Here is an 18,767-nt window from a genome sequence, read left to right on the forward strand (position 1 = left end):
GCGAAGTCGTTGGCTTTAAAATTTAATTAAATTTACACTCATTGTTTACCCGGTCGGTAACGATGCCTTTTCATGGCGTACCATTAATTCACCATAGCCATTGAGACCACGGGCGAGAGATGACGTAGGATTTCAGCATAAGTACAGTCACCTCGAGAGAAAAGCGATCGCGTCCGCATAATAATCACCAAGTAAAGTGTCTCGCTGCAGCTGCACTCATTTTCTGTGTATTTGTACGATATAAATAAGGAAAAGAGGTTAGTGCTTCAGGGAAATATTTAATATAATTTGTTTTATTGGTTCTTCATTGATTGATTTGTTTTTATTACGAAAATTGTGTATTATTTTTGTATTACAGAATACTTATTACCTAAGTACCTACAGTAATATCATTATGGCTCAGATTAGTTCTTAAAATTTCAAGGTGTGAATCTAAGTTTACAGAGCGCGAAAGATGATTCCTGACCATTATTTCGACGAAGGCCTGAACGGCACCCTGTACCCGCACGATATGAAGCAATTTAATACCGGTAAGGTGGTATATGAGAAGACGCAGGCTGATTACGTAAGTTTGCAAAATTCTGTATTTAATTAATATAGTTACTTCTTAATTTACTAGTATAATGTTCAGCAGGAGAGTTGAGACTTGCGGTTAGCGGGGGACGCTGGTTCGATTCCAGCCTTGGACATTGGAGGCTTTGGTAATCTTTCCCTTCGTATATTATGACATTCATATCGGTTTATAGTTTAAATAGTAGGTAGTGTGTCGACTAGGAAACAACACAAATTAAAATATTTTCATAGAAAGTAATTGAATTTGTTCTTAGAATGAAGAGATAATTTCAAATCAAACATTGTATGTATCAAGATTACCTACTTCACCTACTTGTACAGGAGCAAGAACAGCGAGACATGCTCTCGTCACAAGATGGCGACACTTGCGAGACCCACGACCAGTTCTATCGCGACCACAAGCTGCTGCTAGTGCTGTTTCGAGCTCTAGCCGTAATGCCTATCACCAGGTCACGCCCAGGTTTGTCACATTTTTTAACCTGTGGCGCAACTATAAGGTGACAAAGCGGGCAAAATTCCACGGACCCCTTGCCATAGGGGGCCCCCAATTTGACTAATGGGTGCCCATTCGAAGAATTTGCATAGTTTAGTTAGTTACACAGTATACTTAAACCACTACTTTTAAGTGTCTAAATCACAAAAACTATCTCTTCTTAAAAGTTAATAGCTTCTTTTCTGTCTATGAAGGAAACCGACATTTCTTCGTGAATGTTCCATCCAAGTGTTGATTTGTATTAACGTTTTGGGTACGAGTACATGCCGTAGATCCGGCCGCCGGCCGTTGTCCTAGATAAGGAATCAAGACGAAAAACGGCAAAGCTACTTAAATGAAATATTGGTTGTGATCCAAACATTGTGAGACTAAACTCACCCTCACCCAAACCCATGCGGCAACAAGATCCATCCCGATCCCGAAGAACCCTCTATTATCGCTTGATACCACAGTCTCGGAAAAAAACCTTTTACAATAGAACTGAAGAATTCACTGTTGTTAATAACATGATAGGTACGTGATTGGAAGAATGGCTTAGTTATTATTCGGAAGATGCTACTATTGGGTCGCTTTTGCATCTGACTATAAATGCTACTCGCTACATTTGTACGCTTAACGGTCCGGCCACGACATTGCGCGATCGGCGGCAGCCGCGGCGGCAACCATAGGTCGGAACGAAAGGTCTGATCGCTGTGTCTCGCTCCAACCTATGGTTGCCGCCACCGCCGCCGCCGGTCGCGCAATTTCGTGGCCGGGCCGTAAAGCAATGTCGAGTATAGGTATATGTATATACCTCTCATTTAAACAGGCACAGTCACATTCAGCTGGAAATCCCGCGCCACCATGTACGCCATCTCGTTCTACATAGTAGCCACCGTGGTGGTCCTCATGGTGGGCTACGAGCGCGTCATGATCCTCCGCTCCATCAAGAAGTTCGACGAGTACATCTACGCCATCCTGTTTGTGGCGTTCCTCGTGCCGCACTTCTGGATACCCTTCGTGGGGTGGGGCGTGGCGCATCAGGTCGCCATTTATAAGACTAGCTGGGGGAAGTTTCAAGTAAGTGTTATCTTCGAACCTTTTAAAGCATCACCAAAATTTACACTATCAAAAGTCCCCAAGCATTTTTTGGGTCTAGTTCATCGTGGTGCTAAAATAATGTTTTCATGACTCTACGTTTCATGCCGTACAGTATCGCATCATTCTTGCCATCTCGCTATTCCACCAATTCCAAAATAGACGCGTAAAGAAATAAGATCGGAAAGGAATAAGATCAAATTTGACCCAAAGTCATTTAAATTCCCTAGATTTACGCAGTTTTATTTTCTAGGTTCGATACTACCGGGTGACTGGCGAAAACCTGCAATTCCCAAACCTGAAGACCCAGATCGCCATCATAAGCGTAGGATGCCTTTTCCTGGCCATATGCTTCCTCCTCAGCCTCTGCGCCCTCATGGACGGCTTCCTCCTCCGCCACACAACCGCCTACTACCACATCATCACCATGATCAACATGAATTGCGCCCTCTGGTACATTAACTGCAAGGGCATCAAGATAGCCTCGCAAAGCCTATCGGAATGTTTTCGCAGGGTACGTAGAATTAAATTTGCGTTTTATGCCGCCTTTTTATGAATATGAGCGTGTAAAATAGATGTATATTGGATCACATTGATTGCCCTAATGTAATGTAGGGAATAAAAAGGTTACTTTCGTTATTATACGATTCATGGAGAATGCACTAAACTATGAAATTGGTGTAATATTAACAATAAATACGAAAGATGAATAAAGGAATAAAAATGGAATTCTCTACGAGTTATTTCACGGATTAGGTAATGTACCTACTCAAAAACAGCGAAAATATGGAAAGTATAATATTTTTCAAACTCGAAGGGTAGGATGACATGACACCTGTCATTTCAATACAATGCCGGGCGCCTGGGCGCCCTCGTACTGAAAGCGTCGGGCTTAGCCCGACGTACGAGGCGCGCTTTTCGCGTTCCAAGACCTTGTATATCGTACTCTTGAGTGCTAATGTACCTACTTCACAAAATAACGCACCTCCAAGCTGTAACCCGATTTTCATTTTAATTCCTTGTTGAATTTCTGGTCCAGATGCTCATACTCATATCCATAACCGTTTTGTAACAAGAAATTAAAATCTGAATGAAAGTGCTCCTCGGCGGCGATTTTAACTTTATAGTGTTGTCATGAAACGGTTATGGATATGATCTGTCAGCTGTCAACGGTGACATTTCTTCAACCAGAAAGTAGATCACATCCTTAAAAACCGTTTCATAACAAGATTATAAAGTTCGAATCGCCGTCCTTGCCGCTTGCATCTTTATAACCCAGGAAACATGGACATATAACTAAGGATGGGCCTGAAGGCATTACCGTCTTTACCATAAGGGCACACGGGGCCCGTGCCCAGGGCCCTCATCCTCAGGGGGCCCCGAAGGACAGACAGTAACAGTATATTTGATTACCCATAATAAATAGAAGATCATAGTAGAAAAATGTTGGTTTAATTCTCTTTCTTTACTTTCCAATAGGGCCCCATATTCTTATGTACCCAATGGCCCCAGGCCATAGTTTAAGGCGGCCCTGCCTTATGCCAGGATCGCACGTACCGAGTAGAGTGGCGAGACAGTAAAACGAAGTATGAAATTGTTACTCGGCCGAGTAAAAAGCCACTCTACTCGGTATGTGTAACCGAGCCTTTAAGGGCATTGAGAATGGGGCCAGTACAGCGGAGTGCCGCCGCTACAACGCGATTGGTTGATGAGTTTGCATCACGCGCGCAATTGGTCGCAACTAGTTGCGTTAGACAGCACGATTGGCTCGAATTCGTGAGTGACACCGCTGAACTAGCACCATTCTTAGTGCCCGTAAGGCCCGTCCTTAGATATTTGACATCAATGCCAGGAAAATACCAACGGCTGATCGTATGAAACAATGTATGAAATGAAATATGAAATAACTGGTCGCAAGTTTTATGCTCTACAATTCTTACCTAGACGTAAACAACATTGGAGTTAGAGAAACCTTGGGATCCGCGAAAAACCGATTTTTATGACGACCTTGAATAAAATCTGACGCGCGCACGAGATTTTCTGTGACTTTTAGGTGAAACCCTTAATTTGTCTGGGTTATTGCAAGCAACTCTCGAGTGAGTAGATGAGAAGCTGAGCATGTAAATGATTAAATCCTGGTTTAATAACTCAGCTCCTGTGAACTAAAAACTACATTAAATGTAGGTACAACTAGTGCCTATTCTTACGAGATACGTGCAATACCTTTTGCCGTACTACCGCATTGTTTGTTTTCGTATAATAGAGTACCTACACACAATAGAATACATTTTCCAACCATAATAAAATGCGAGGCGCTATTATGCTCATTTCGAGATAAACTCTAGATCTCATTTAACTAAAGAAATGTAACTAAATTGGTAGGTTAATAAACTACCAAGCAGTAATATAGGTAATTAATGTATTACCATACAGTATAGATAATTCCAACTGAAATGGTAAATTAAGGTTAATATTCACTTAATTAACGCTAATTAATCATTAGGGTTGATATTGTTTATACCAATTCCGTTAACACCACTCCGCTGCACCGAAAATGCTATAAAATTTACGATGTCTGGTAATTATTAATTACTATGTATCATTTAAAGAATTATAATTATAATACTTTATATGTTTTTGCTTTTCAACGTTTATCATAGGGCACTAACGCCTGTCACGAAACGTACCGTACGCTCTTAACTAGGGAATGCAAATCGGTTATTTTTTGTATGGAAATAACCGCGGTTTCGGTTAATAACCGATAATTTCCATACAAAAAATAACCGAAAATAACCGATTTGCATTCCCTACTCTTAACGCTGACCGCCACACATTGGTTAAAATAGATATACACCGTGTTTTTATTGAATTCCGTTAACTTCGGGGTATGGTTAAGTACGTTAAAGAGAACTGAATGGCATAGTTAATTTAAAAAAAAATGCTTTTTTTGAAAAACAAAAATTAAGTTTAAAAAGCAATGAAATGTAGCATATAGCGTTGTTGTAACACGGGATTACATTTAACTCAACCGAACAATTGAAATCTGTGACATATCAATGTCTACTTAAGTGTACTTAAGTTTAGTAGCAAATGCTCATTCTAAATACTAATCAATATGTAAACCGGCCCTAAGGCAAGTGTACACGCTTGTAGATGCCTTATAGGAAAAAAATAAATTATTGATTATCTCCGAAATGGAGTTAATTAGAATATCGGTGTCTTTGTATTGTGTCGATATATATGGTATTGTATGTATGTATGCTAGTATGTATTTTATGTATTTTTATTCTATAATATTATTTATGGGACACACACATGGGCTAGTAAAAAAAAAAAATATTTATGTATTTTATGAGTTGACAATACGTTAGTTTACTTTTTCTAAATATTACTGTACATCCCGTAAGTTTGTCTATCTGACCTGACTGGAGTTTTCCTATCATCTAATCGAAGGTTAGCTGGAAGAGATCCCTTATAGGGATAAGTTCGCCTTTGTACTTCCATTACTGTAATTTATTTTTGTAAACCTGTGTTGTGTACAATAAAGTGATTACTACTACTACTACTACTACATTGAGAAAGTTACTTGATTTAAGCTCAGGAATGCACCCCTGAAATTAACAAAAATAAAAAAAAACACGGTGTATAACTAGGTATGGAGGTGGATGTCAGCGCTGAGCGTGCGTTATGTGGCCCTCTGGTAAGCGTTCAAGCACAAAATAAGTAGTACTTCGAAGTTTAAATTTGAATAAACGGTTAACAAAAGATAGTTTAAAATTAAATGGGTTCTTTAAAACAATAAGGACCGTATCGTTAATTAAGGATACAGATAAAACCTGGTCTAACTGTTGACGTGTGTATTATTTTGTATTTACTATGTTCTTAAGGTATAATCTGGGGGTATTTTTAAGCCATATCTGATATAAGAAGGTTTTACATTTATTTTATTTTAATAAGAGGATAAGCCTATCGAGTTTAATTTGAGACTATTTCACCGATTCCTTGGTACGATTTAAAGAAACAAAAGGTTAATATGCTGCCAAAATATGCCATCTAAGTATCCTTTTTCATGATTGCTCAATTGAACATCCACAGAATAAATGTGGTGAATTTTTATTTTTACATGAAAACGACTTTTTATGCAACATTTTGGATTTCCGTCAATTTCTGACGCAAGCAAAATGAGGGAAACAGCTAAAAGAATCTACCGAAATCCAAAGCCTAACGGACATTCATGGCGTTGAACCATGGCTAGAGCAGGTCGATAGACACGCTCCATGATGATTATATTGTATACCAAAGTCGGGGTTGTCGTAAGTACCTAACATGCCATATTCTCTAAAAGGCCACCATGCACAGAACCAAAAAAAATTTTCCTATTAAAATAAATGATTAGACTATGCCCAGATATTTCGCTTTACGAATCATAGGTAATTGCTGTTTACATAGTACGATTTTTTTGTGTAATATCTCGTCTTGTTCGCAAACCGCAAATTTTCTTGTAGTATTTGTCCACAATCATTGTAGTTACTCGGGAGGATTAGGTAAATATTGTCCAAACCATATGCTTTACGTGGTCTCCCAGGACGAAATGTTACTTATTATTAAAGCACTAATTAAACTATATGTGTAATTTTTAAATAAAAAAATAATACCAGAAAAAACGGCTAAGTAAACTTGTATCTATAATTAACGATACGGTCCTTATGTGCCTAAATCTCTAGGACGTAAACGTGAATACCTCGGCGAAGCTGATATCGCGGTACCGCTTCTTGTGGCTGAACCTGTCTGAGCTGCTGCAGTCGCTCGGCAACGCCTACGCGCGGACTTACTCCACCTACTGCTTATTCATGTAACTATTTTATACGACGTAGAGTTGTAATAACTCTCTCATGCGTCAAAGCATAGCGTATCAAAAGGATCCTTAAGACCACTATGGATAATACAATGAATGCTCCAATTTAATACAAATGCAATGCTGGATTTGCGATGTAAGTGCAATTTTATTTATGGTCCCTCTGATGCAACGACACGTTGAAAATATCATGCTCATTAGAAGACATTGTTTCGAAACTAGTGCCTTTTCCAGAGAACTCCTATCCGTAACTTCTGTTCTATTCCTATTTGAAACTGAAGCAAGAACTTTCTTAGCTGGATTATACTGAATATAATCATTGATTAATATATATTGATATGCATTATTCAGCGGGCATGCAGTTACACCATTAATTTAAATTTCGATGCTGTCCATAACAGACTATTATTTTAGTTCAATAATGTCTTGAGCTGATTACTTAACAAATATATTCGTAAAGGTTCTTCAACATTATCTGCGCGGTGTACGGCGCGCTGTCTGAGATCGTGGACCACGGATTTGGATTCAGCTTCAAGGAGATGGGACTTTTCGTCGATGCCGCTTACTGTTCCACTTTACTGTTTATCTTCGTTGACTGCTCCCACAATACCACGCTCAAGGTATGATTGCCTGTAATTTTTTTAAGATAACGGCAACTAATGGAAAAAATTGAAATTTAAATAGTAAAATAAGAGAAACACATTCGTAGGTATAGGTAGGTACTAATGGTGGGGTGTTTATAAAACTACAGAACACGATACCCTCCGGCTTGTCTAATTTTCTGACCACTTTTTTTAGAGCAAAATAAAAAAAGGAAAGCCTGATTAGGTGCGGTTTGCCGTAGATTATTTTTGATGTTCCGCCACCGATCGGTAACTGGCCATGTTCCTTACCTCAAAAAAACGGAACCCTTATAGGATCACTCGTGTGTCTGTCTGATACCAGTGATACTGATAATCTGATAGAGATACTCAGGCCTATTCGGATTTCGAGATAATCACAAGATCTTGAGACGATTTAGAGATCAACTAGATCTACATTAGATATCGACTAGATGTGACTTGGATATCTAAGTCATAACTTGTCGAAATCGTTCAAGAGGACCTCCAGAATCGCGGAAACGTCAAATTTGACATATCTATCTTACAAATATCTTTAAATTATCCGTATCGTAACTTGTTGAAGTCTAGTAGAAATCTAATTCATTTTCCGAATCGAGCCGACTGTCGCAGTTTTAATACGTATCTAAAAACTTTAGTTATATGGCGATGCCATGGCGAGGGAACTTCCTAAGTTTTCATTTGTATGATACAGTGCATATTATCCATATTATCCACGCAACTATATTGCTTTTCCGCATTAATTAGAGAGTTTCGTAAAGAGAAGCGCGCATATTGACACATCTCCAATTATTACATTAATACCAGCGTTGATCGAATGAATAATCCCAGTAACAACAAGGGAGTTACAATAGGGAAGATTACGAAAAACTCTGCGTAGAGGGCGTCACAAGCGCTATCTCAGGGCCTACTGCGAAACACGAAAATCGAAAGTTCAATTTTGCCTCTCTATCACTCTTGCCTTTTCGATCGATAGAGAGGCAGATAACGAAATTTCGATTTTCGCGTTTCGCGGTAGGCCACCTGTAAACAAACCGCCTTGATGCATCAATGTCATTATGAAAACTTGTCAAAAAACTGTTTAAGGGGCTACCCCATGCCAATGACCTTCGATCTGAATCCCTTAGTTTTCTAATGTTTTTTGTAGCTTATTATATTAACAGCAACGGCTTTAAGCAATATAGTATCCCATATTTACTTCAAAGTTCATTGTCTTCGAGATATTTGGCATCAAAGTTGAACAATTTTAGGCTAAAAAACTGGTTATCTGGACATAACTTTTGTGTTAATTAGTTTAAAATTAAAACCCTGGACACGTTTTTCGAGACGTCAAAGACGAACCCAAATATGTAGATTTCGTACATGTAAGATCCTTCACTGCAAACTAGATACGAAAAAAGTGTTTTTTTAGACAATGTTTAAAAAATTCATAAAAAAATAAGTATTCATTTTTTTCAAAATCCGGTGGACAAAACTGGAGATAAAAGATTGAAAAACCGATAACCGTTTGTCTTATAATTCTATCTGTAGTGCAAAAAAAGGAGATACGATTCAAAACTTGTCAAAAATCGATGAAAACCTCGGGTAGCCCCTTAAGGCCGAGATGAACAACATAGTGCTGCACTCTGACGGCAGAACATTGCAGTAATACTCCCTATTAGCAACGCTTAAATAGAGCTCTATGTAAGTAGCTTTATATTGAATAATTTACACGCGTTCTTTATTTAGGTGGCGGCTGGAGTTCAAGAGACCTTGCTGGCTATTGACGTGTTGGCTATCGACAGGCCTGCTCAAAAAGAGGTTTGTGTATCTCTTGAATTTACCCTACCCTACCTTGTATGACAATACAAGATGTTAAAAAATTATATCCATTAGTTTAAATTAATGCTTTGTTGTTTTTTTTTAATTTTTTTAGCTTTATTGGTATCGCATTGTAAACAGGCAGAAAGTTAGTCTTTTAAATGTAGATTTCACAAACAGTGAAAGAGCCGTACAAGAAGTGGAACTGCAAATGATATTCGGTCCGGGCCGAGGTATCACACACATCGTTTTCTACAGAAAGAATCACGTGATCACCAGTCACCTGTCATAGAAAACGAATTGGTTTCCTCGGTCCGGACCCGGGCCGTCCTAGCTAAGCAAACATAAACAGAGTTTCGTCTGCAGATCGACCACTTCATCCAAGCCATCGAGATGAATCCCGCTGTTGTGAGCCTTAAAGGCTACGCGCATGTCAACAGAGAGCTGCTTACTTCGGTGAGTATAGTGAAATTCATATAACCGTAACCTTGGCGGTTCGCATCCTCATCATCAGCACACTGTCTGTTATAGACCGACCGCTTAAATGAGTCCTCGCCTGCGCGGTACGGGGGCGACGGGGTGGGACGACTAAGGGAGGCGGGGAAGGTGCGGGCGGCAGGCGTACCGCGCAGGCGAGGACTCATTTAAGCGGTCGGTCTATAGGTCCCATTGTTGTACTTGGACTTCCTTTAACAGCTGAAAGGAGGGCCTGGCCAAGATAAGAAACGCCAATCGAATTATTTTTAGTATTATTATTTCTAAAATGCTTGCAAATTGCTCAGAAGCTCGGCATGATGGAGTATGGCAACTAACCTAGTTTTTATGCCTACCTAGGTACACATTCCGTACAGGAGATAAGTAATATTTATCAGCACGAACTAGAACTTTTGCTTTAAAAAAACTTTGTTCCTAACCACATTTTTATGCACGATTAGTTTACTCCATTTAATTAAACTACCTATATTACTTTCAGCAGGATTTACGTTAATACTTTACATGAGTATCCGTTGACCAGTTTTATCAGTTAAGGGCAAATATATATTTACTGATAACCACGAGTTGAAAATTAATAATCAGATTGAGGTTCATCTTTACTTCAGAGCTAATTAAACTGATATAGTAAAGTTATTTTTAACCCAATATTAATAGTACAAATAGTCATAGTCGTAAATAGGTTATTCGATGGCCTTCCGGTTACTGAATAACCTAATTCTGCGCGTAACCTCGGAACCGTCTCATTCCGTAATATGATTTCAAAAGCTTTATAATTTCTGTACCTGACAGCTGCTATAGTAAACTGAGTTCACATTGTTTTCGTCCGCTACCTATTCAATCAAAAATAAGTGTGCACGATGCCCGTGAAAACCTACAAGGCTGGCGCAAATGTACTCGTAGACTCAATGTCAACCGTTTCGATTAATCGTAGTCTTACGTTAATTATTCATAAAATAATTTGACAACTACATACATTCAGAAGTCAAATTTATACAGAAGTTTGACATCACATAATAATTTCAATGCAGACTCTAACTGTGTGACTTTCTGTACAAATAATGCTCAATAAATTTAATGTCTTTCATCAAGAATAGCGTGCCCTAAAACATAATATCTCGTGAAAATCGGTTTAACACTTTTCCATTCATTGTGGAGAGAGAAACCTCTAGATTTGAAACTAGGACCACAAAGTTAAGGTGATCGGCAATCTCCAACCATATTGTACTTGTTGCAATATTTGAACGACTGTCTTAGGCGACTTCGGGTTCCTTTGAGATACCAATGAGAAAGTAGGTACCTACTAAGATAGCCGAGTACCATCGCCGACACTGTTAACTGTCCATCGGTAAACTTTGTTACAAAAGGCATAAGGTCCACCGATGTACCTACAGTTAGGAGTGTTGCTGTTTGTACAAAATTTAATTTATTTAAAACTTGGTAATTTTTTAGTACAACAAAATTTTCTTAACATGTCAGTGCTCCTCATAAAACAAAAACAAGTAGAGCCTCTAAATCCTGCCCAAGAACAATCTGTTCGCTCCTTTGCATACTAAATTTCTGTGAAGGATCATATAATTAAAATTCGGCTACATTTTAAGAACAATTTCAGAAGTTTTGCTTCAATTATCATATTCATCATACATACCTACATACTTCTTCGTGTCAAGGAAAATGATATTATTCTTAATTAGTACCTATTTTACTCGCATATTATTTTGGTTGAAAAAGGAAGTTTTGATGACCCTAATATATTTAAAAAACAACAACAGTTCAACGCTCGTTTTCAACTTAAAACAAGCGATGTAAACTGTTGTACTTAGTAGTTTTATTTAAGACGTTACTACATTAATACTATTTATCAGAACGGGGCTTCATCGCGTACATTCAGTTTTTAAATTTACCTCCGACGTTTTGAGGACGGCGTCATCCCTTGGTAACTGGTTCACACTGGAACTCTCATTAGAAACAGTTCAGCAACAATCAACTAGTTCTATTTGCTCTCTAAATTACAACTGACGCAATGCAAAGTTCTTCCGAGAACTCTAGGGAACTTCCTTCCAAAGTTATGCAAGCTCGAACATACTACACTTACTTAGCTGTAATACGGAGAAGCTAAGAAGTTTTAGCTTTTCGACTCTTGATTTTGGTTATTACTTATTTATTTGTGACGTTTTCAATCATAAGGTACCACATTGTCGGTTGTCGATAAGGCTGATTTCAAATAGAAGCTATCCTTAGGGTCTTTAGGGTCTTTATCTTTAGGTTGGTATTTAAAAGAAAGTAAACAAATAATTTGTACATTTTCGGGTAGTTATAACATTTATTGGCTAACCAACCAAATACAAAACCGCCTGGATCAGTCACCATCAGCATCATCATATTTATTGATCAATAATACAACCTACCTGACTTTAACCTACATTATTTGATCATGTAATGTTGTCATCTACCCTCAACTGGGAAGATTTTGTTTACTTTTATTTCAATACCTAAAGATACAGAGTATATATGAAAATAGCGCCTTATTGACAACCGACAATAAGTACCCTTTTGATTGAGAATGGAACATTTATACATAGTCATTATGATTATTGTGTCTTTGCTTTTTAATGTAGATATAAGTAGGTATTTTTAAAGACGAAATAAGATTAATTATTATCTAGAGTCTGTCTATGCTAATTTTGCACCCACTTAAACAGGACAAAGTGAGCGAGTGTCATTATAAGAGTAACATTTACTATTTCATATCTAGTGAATCTCTTATTCATTTCCCGAATCGCGCCGTTTGATTTTTTTTTTCATAGGTAGCGCATTTCTCCATACAAACATAGTCCTCATTTTCCTTTCTGGATATTGACATTATGGAAAATGTTTTAACATATTTTATTTTGACGTATATTAACCATAGGCTATGCCTCTATGTTTGACATGTTTAGATTTTTTTTATTTGTGTAAAAATTAGTAGCGAAAAACAGATTTCATTATTTTTTTAATACTCTTAACCTTTAAAGATTCTAAAAAAACCGGGCAAGTGCGAGTCGGACTCGCGCACGAAGGGTTCCGTACCATAATGCAAAAAAAAAACGAAAAAAAAGCAGAAAAAAAACGGTCACCCATCCAAGTACTGACCACTCCCGACGTTGCTTAACTTTGGTCAAAAATCACGTTTGTTGTATGGGAGCCCCATTTAAATCTTTATTTTATTCTGTTTTTAGTATTTGTTGTTATAGCGGCAACAGAAATACATTATCTGTGAAAATTTCAACTGTCTAGCTATCACGGTTCGTGAGATACAGCCTGGTGACAGACGGACGGACGGACGGACGGACGGACGGACAGCGAAGTCTTAGTAATAGGGTCCCGTTTTACCCTTTGGGTACGGAACCCTAAAAACAAACATAGGGTCATAGCTGTGGTTAATATACAACAAATTGTGTCAAAATATTTTTATTAATGATAATACCCAGAGAGGAAATAGAGGATTACATTTGTATTAAAAATCTCGGCTATCATTTTATGGTAGAGTCAGACCAAGAATAGTCTGCAGCGGATTTGATAGCCCACGCAGTGAAAGTGTTATTTTAAATGTAAAACTTCTATGAAATGATGACGTATAAATGACTTGTTTTGGTCCGACTCTACATAAGTATTGTATTTTTTATTTAAACCATGTTTCTTGTTTCAGACAATAAGCATGATAGCTATTTATTTAATCGTGCTGCTGCAATTCAAGATATCGCTACCAAAAACTGACTCTTAAGACACCCAATCTACGGAACTTTCCTGCGGCTAAAACTTTATTCACTTATTGAGATAAACTTATGCCATAATAATTGCTGTGAGTATAGTCTGTGACAAGTTAGATGGGAAAATGGTATAACTGGAAGTGATAGTTAATATACTGTGTACGCCCACTTCACTCTTATCCTGTCCTCCTTTCTCACCATATGAAGCACTAAGTAAATACTAATGAATGTCCACAGTTATTATATTAGCTTACTTAACAACGTTTAGCATAGCAAAGTTGAGCTTAGGATCGTTGCTTTCGTTTAGAAAGTGCTTTAAAAAGTAATAGATGAAGTTGAAATGTTAGTAGTTGGAATGTAATTGTACATAGTTCAACACCTTCAGCCATATTAGTAAACAATAAGTTAGACCAGAGACTTGTAACACCGCGTTCCTAGCGACCGTTTTACTTCCATTTTAGTTTTATAGGTATAAAATTAGTCATTTACCGTGTTTGTTACTTCTAACCGTAAGGTCCGACTTTCCTGACCGCTATTGTGTGCATTAAAAATACAATAAAAGTTTAAACAGTTTAAGTATATCCTTATTTAATGACGTCATCTACTTTGAAGATTTTTAAACCTTTTTAAGGGCTTAATAACTGCGGCCAGTCAAGTCCTATAGTTATTTGTACAACAAGAGATCAAAGTTTGATATTTCTTCGAATGCTTATTTTGAGTCCCGTGCAAGCGAAAGATTCTATAATAGATTCTATATTAGATCTAATTTAGAATCTAGAGCGTAGTAAGGGATTCAAAAGCGCACGAGATGTAAATAACTTTGATCTCGTGTAGTACACAAAATTTTTCACCCTAAGCAGTGAGAACATACCTAGAGGGACAGAGATAATAGAACCCAAGTATATCGAACTTGTATTAGACCCCGCATGTTGAAATGACATTTGACTATAAAGGTCACTTGAATGTCATTTTGTCTCACTCAGTGAGCAAAATGCGATTTTGCTCACTGAGTGAGACAAAATGAATCAGTGAGCAAAATCGCATTTTGCTCACTGTTTTTAAGAAGCAAAGTACCCTTGTTCGAGCTGCTGAGGTGAAAAATAATTTACTTATTGAAAGTGTAAATAGTACTAAGGTGGCAGATTTCATACGCATATAATCATCTACAACCTCGTCTTCTTCATTTACTAGACTCTAGTTAGCTGTAGATAGGTAATTAAAATAAATCTGTCTCCGATATTTTTATATTAATAAATAAATCAGGCCAATAACTCGGTGGGAGGAATGTAGGATTGTAGGTATTCAAATCTTCTCTTTTCAATGCACTTGCCTAATATTTTATCGGTTTATCCGACCGATTAATAGGTATACAAAGGACCAGAAATTCGTATTCTCGAGGAATTTCGATTAAACTTTAGTAGACTATTTAATATAAGGCATCTCATTTTAGATAAAATCTATTTCGCGATACCGTTGTAAATAGTTACGCAAATTTTGTACAATAAAGGAAATTGAAAACTGCTGTCATTTTCTTTCTTGTTAATCCTTTACATCGAGGCCGAGAAATAAGCGTTCAAAAAATACTTTATATATATATGTATATATAGATTTGCAACCGTATATAGAATTTATTGCATGGAATTGTATTAACAAAAGTCAGATATGTTTCTAGTAAAAATACTAATATGCTACACAGTACTCCCATGACCACCAGTACCTATAACTAAACTTAATAACATCTTAAAGTTGTAATTATAAGTAAAGGAGCTTCATTTCTTACATTTTCATTTATAAATTTAGTACATTTATAAATGTATAAATACAAAATTTTATGAAAATGCACAAAAGCAAAGACCTCAACATCCTCTAATTCAGAAATTGGTCGCTATATTTGAAATAATGACAGTATACTGCGTCGTATTATCTGACTAACGAGGAATATGCATTGTTTGAGCTAAACTAATTTTATTTTTTTAATTTTACAAGCAGATACGTCTGCGATGCGAGGGATACTACAAATGTTAATGCGACCTTTCGCCTCCCTAACTTAACAAAAACCGGCCAAGTGCGAGTCGGACGCGTTCCAAGAGTTCCGTACATTAAGTCCGACTCAGGCTTGTCTGCACATTCCTAATAGGTTTTCCTGTCATCTATAGGTAAAGAACTATTGTATTTTTTTTCAAAATTTTAGACCCAGTACTTTTGGAGATAAAAGGAGGGGCATGGTCATTTTTTGGCTATTTTCTTAAATAACTTCTAACCTATTTATTTGAAATTCTCAAAATGAGCTCTTTCATTTGATATAAAACACGATATAGTTTGAAAATCTTTATGCCCCCGTGTTTAAAATTCATTTGTTTACGTTACATGTCCGTCTTTGGGTCACTAATACATATAAATTAGTGATGTACCAAATTTCAACTTAATTGGTCCAGTATAGTTAACGAGAAAATAGGCTGTGACAGACGGACAGACAGACGCACGAGTGATCCTATAAGGGTTCCGTTTTTTCCTTTTGAGGTACGGAACCCTAAAAAGGAAGGCATGGAAAGATTCGTACGCTTCTGGCGGGTTTCGGTAGCTCAGTTGGTTAAGAGCGATCGGACTGGTGTCCCGGAAGGTGGCAAGTTCGAGTATTGCCCGAAACGGTGAATTTTTCCATTTTTCCCTTAATATTTAAATTTCTTTTTAAAGCTGTCGTGTCGCTCGGAGCTCGAGAGAGTTTATATATTTTCGACCCTTAGCCTGACGCGGTGTCATCTGCAGACTTCTAGTTACAGATTTTTATATTGGCTTTAAAAGTAGATGAGCTTTAAAGACCAATGCATGTGCAAGTGCAAGTAATGTTAGGCTTTACACAAAACTAATTGGATTTTCTAAAAGGAAACGTATTACCTACCTACCTACTTAATAATTATTTCTTCAATGAAGGTTTGATAATTATAGTGATATATTTGTCGACTCCGTTTTTGGATATTTGTAAAATGATCGAGCTATGGGGCTCTACTAAGTTAGTTTATATATATATGTATATAAGTTTGTTAATATATGTATAATAGATAGTTGATACATTAAATAGATAGGGGCCACCACCAACCAACATAATATAACAGTGTAAATAAGCCTTTCAAAACCTAATACATTTAAGTGATTACATAACCTAATATAATGTACTCGATCTTGAACCGTCTGTCACCCGCAATCACTTCCTTGACAGCTGTAATGGATTTTCATTAATCAACTTTTCCAATTTTCTACAAACGGGCCCTTCGGTATCTAAGTTTATCAATATCAGCGGGACCGACCATGACAATTTATTTTTGGTACATTTGATGATTCTCAGTAAAATGTTGAGATGTTGTCCGTGCCATTAAAATGCGTAAGGTGGGTGTTGCTATTTAGACGACAAGGTGACCCCTAAGGCGTGCAAAAAAAAGTATAAGATAGTAAATTCATGAGATATGGGAAAGCTTCCGTATTAGCTCATTTAGTAGAGCGGCTGTAATGGCCTAAAGGAATAATAAATAAATTATATGACTATGAAGGAATACTATAAAACAGTGAGATCGTATTTTATTCAAATGTTTAAAGACATTTTCCACCAGTCAAAGGTATTGCAAATAAAATTAGGGTGTATGTAATTTTGTCAAGCTGTGAAGCTTTGGCACAATCAACACGGATAATGTTTACTGTCAATATGCTGTCAACAATGCTTGAGCAGAAAAAAATAGGTGACCCGATTTTCTTACAAAACATAAAGAACCGTTAAAATAAACACAGCACATCGACCTGCCACCTGCCAGTTATCAATAGTTCAAATAAACTAGGTCTGTATTAGATCAATCAAAATATATCAAAACTCAAACTACATTCAAAAAGTCCTAACTCAATGGCAATAAAAATATTCAATAAAATTAGTAACGAAATAAATAACACCAAGTCCGACAATGAATTCTTTAAAAAACTAAAAGATCACCTCATTAAAAAAGCTTATTATACTTTAAATGAATTTTTTCACGACCAATAATTGCAATTAATAAAGCACCTATACAATAAATAAAACTAATTAATATAATCTTATTATTTTGTACAAAAAACTCGATCTCCTCTTATTAAACTGTTTGCTGTGCCCTACAGGGTGTCATATTGTACACAATTCTATGTAATAGGTTAAGATACAATGTGATATGCAATAAATATTATGAGTATGAGTATGAGTATGAGATATTAGTAGACATTCTCAGACTTGTTGCACTATTTTTGAAGTGAAAACTTCTTTAGCGGCGCTGAGCACTTTTTGAGGTGGGGAAAAAATGATAAACTCGGGACAGCGTAACGCGTAACGCGTAAGGCGTCTCTCCTCTCTTTCTACCGCACGGCGAAAATGTATGCCTGAGCCAGCTGTTTCATGTAGGCGGCGCAGGGCGCTTGCGTGACTTATGTCATGTGTGGCGGACAATGTTATTCACCAAAGAACTTTAGTCATAACGTATCATAATCAGGTCAATTATTTAAAACTGGACTTTTATATTAAGCAATAAAGCTCAATGTTCTAATCTTGTACGGGCTGAAATACGAGGATCTCACGGTTACATTCTAACTTTATATCACTCCAATATATTTCAATAATTCAATAAAGTCTCATCTTGATGAACTCGCTAATAAAAGTGAACTCTAGTACTGGTGAATAAAACTCAAAATATCATGACCAAATATATTTAGATGCGAGGTCTGCAAGGTAACTTTACAATATCTATTCGAATTTTTAACAATTAACGCTACAAATTTAAGTTCACTGGCCAGCAATTTCGGAACTAAAGTTTTTCAATAGAAAGGAGGATGGGTCAATTATACATTGGTGCTGCAAACATTTTGGACTAGTTATTGAGTTTTCACTTCTGTCGGCACTCCCGGAGTGCAACCCGTTGTTTTTTTTTTTAAGTTTACTTGTTTTGTCAATAGTTTAAAGCGATCGGGTAGTTACAATCATATTGTCCTGCATGTGTACTCCGAAAAACACATATGTATATATATATACATATACATATGTGTTTATATATATATATATATATATATATGTGTGTTTTTCGGAGTAGTATAGTTACAGT

The 18,767-nt window shown here is 36.9% G+C and overlaps 1 protein-coding gene across 1 annotated transcript; it reads left to right on the forward strand.

Annotated features, from left to right (window-relative positions):
- Positions 1 to 207: 207 nt before the first annotated feature.
- LOC134796039 (gustatory and odorant receptor 22-like) lies at positions 208 to 13,704 on the forward strand. Its single transcript, XM_063767963.1, has 10 exons — positions 208 to 257; positions 445 to 565; positions 895 to 1,033; positions 1,875 to 2,125; positions 2,397 to 2,657; positions 6,868 to 6,995; positions 7,459 to 7,618; positions 9,347 to 9,418; positions 9,785 to 9,874; positions 13,599 to 13,704. The coding sequence occupies exons 2-10, from the start codon at positions 455 to 457 to the stop codon at positions 13,671 to 13,673; spliced, it is 1,287 nt and encodes a 428-aa protein (XP_063624033.1). The 5' UTR covers positions 208 to 257; positions 445 to 454; the 3' UTR covers positions 13,674 to 13,704.
- Positions 13,705 to 18,767: the final 5,063 nt, after the last annotated feature.

The sequence above is a fragment of the Cydia splendana genome, chromosome 13, assembly GCF_910591565.1.
Source record: "Cydia splendana chromosome 13, ilCydSple1.2, whole genome shotgun sequence".
In the NCBI taxonomy this organism is placed as follows: Eukaryota; Metazoa; Arthropoda; class Insecta; order Lepidoptera; family Tortricidae; genus Cydia; species Cydia splendana.

Bases quoted from the DNA above. Each gene is read 5' to 3' on its own strand.
- LOC134796039 (XM_063767963.1), top strand. From the start codon at position 455: ATGATTCCTGACCATTATTTCGACGAAGGCCTGAACGGCACCCTGTAC. The intron at 566-894 runs GTAAGTTTGCAA...CTACTTGTACAG, and splicing joins AGAAGACGCAGGCTGATTAC to GAGCAAGAACAGCGAGACAT. The intron at 2,658-6,867 runs GTACGTAGAATT...CTAAATCTCTAG, and splicing joins TATCGGAATGTTTTCGCAGG to GACGTAAACGTGAATACCTC.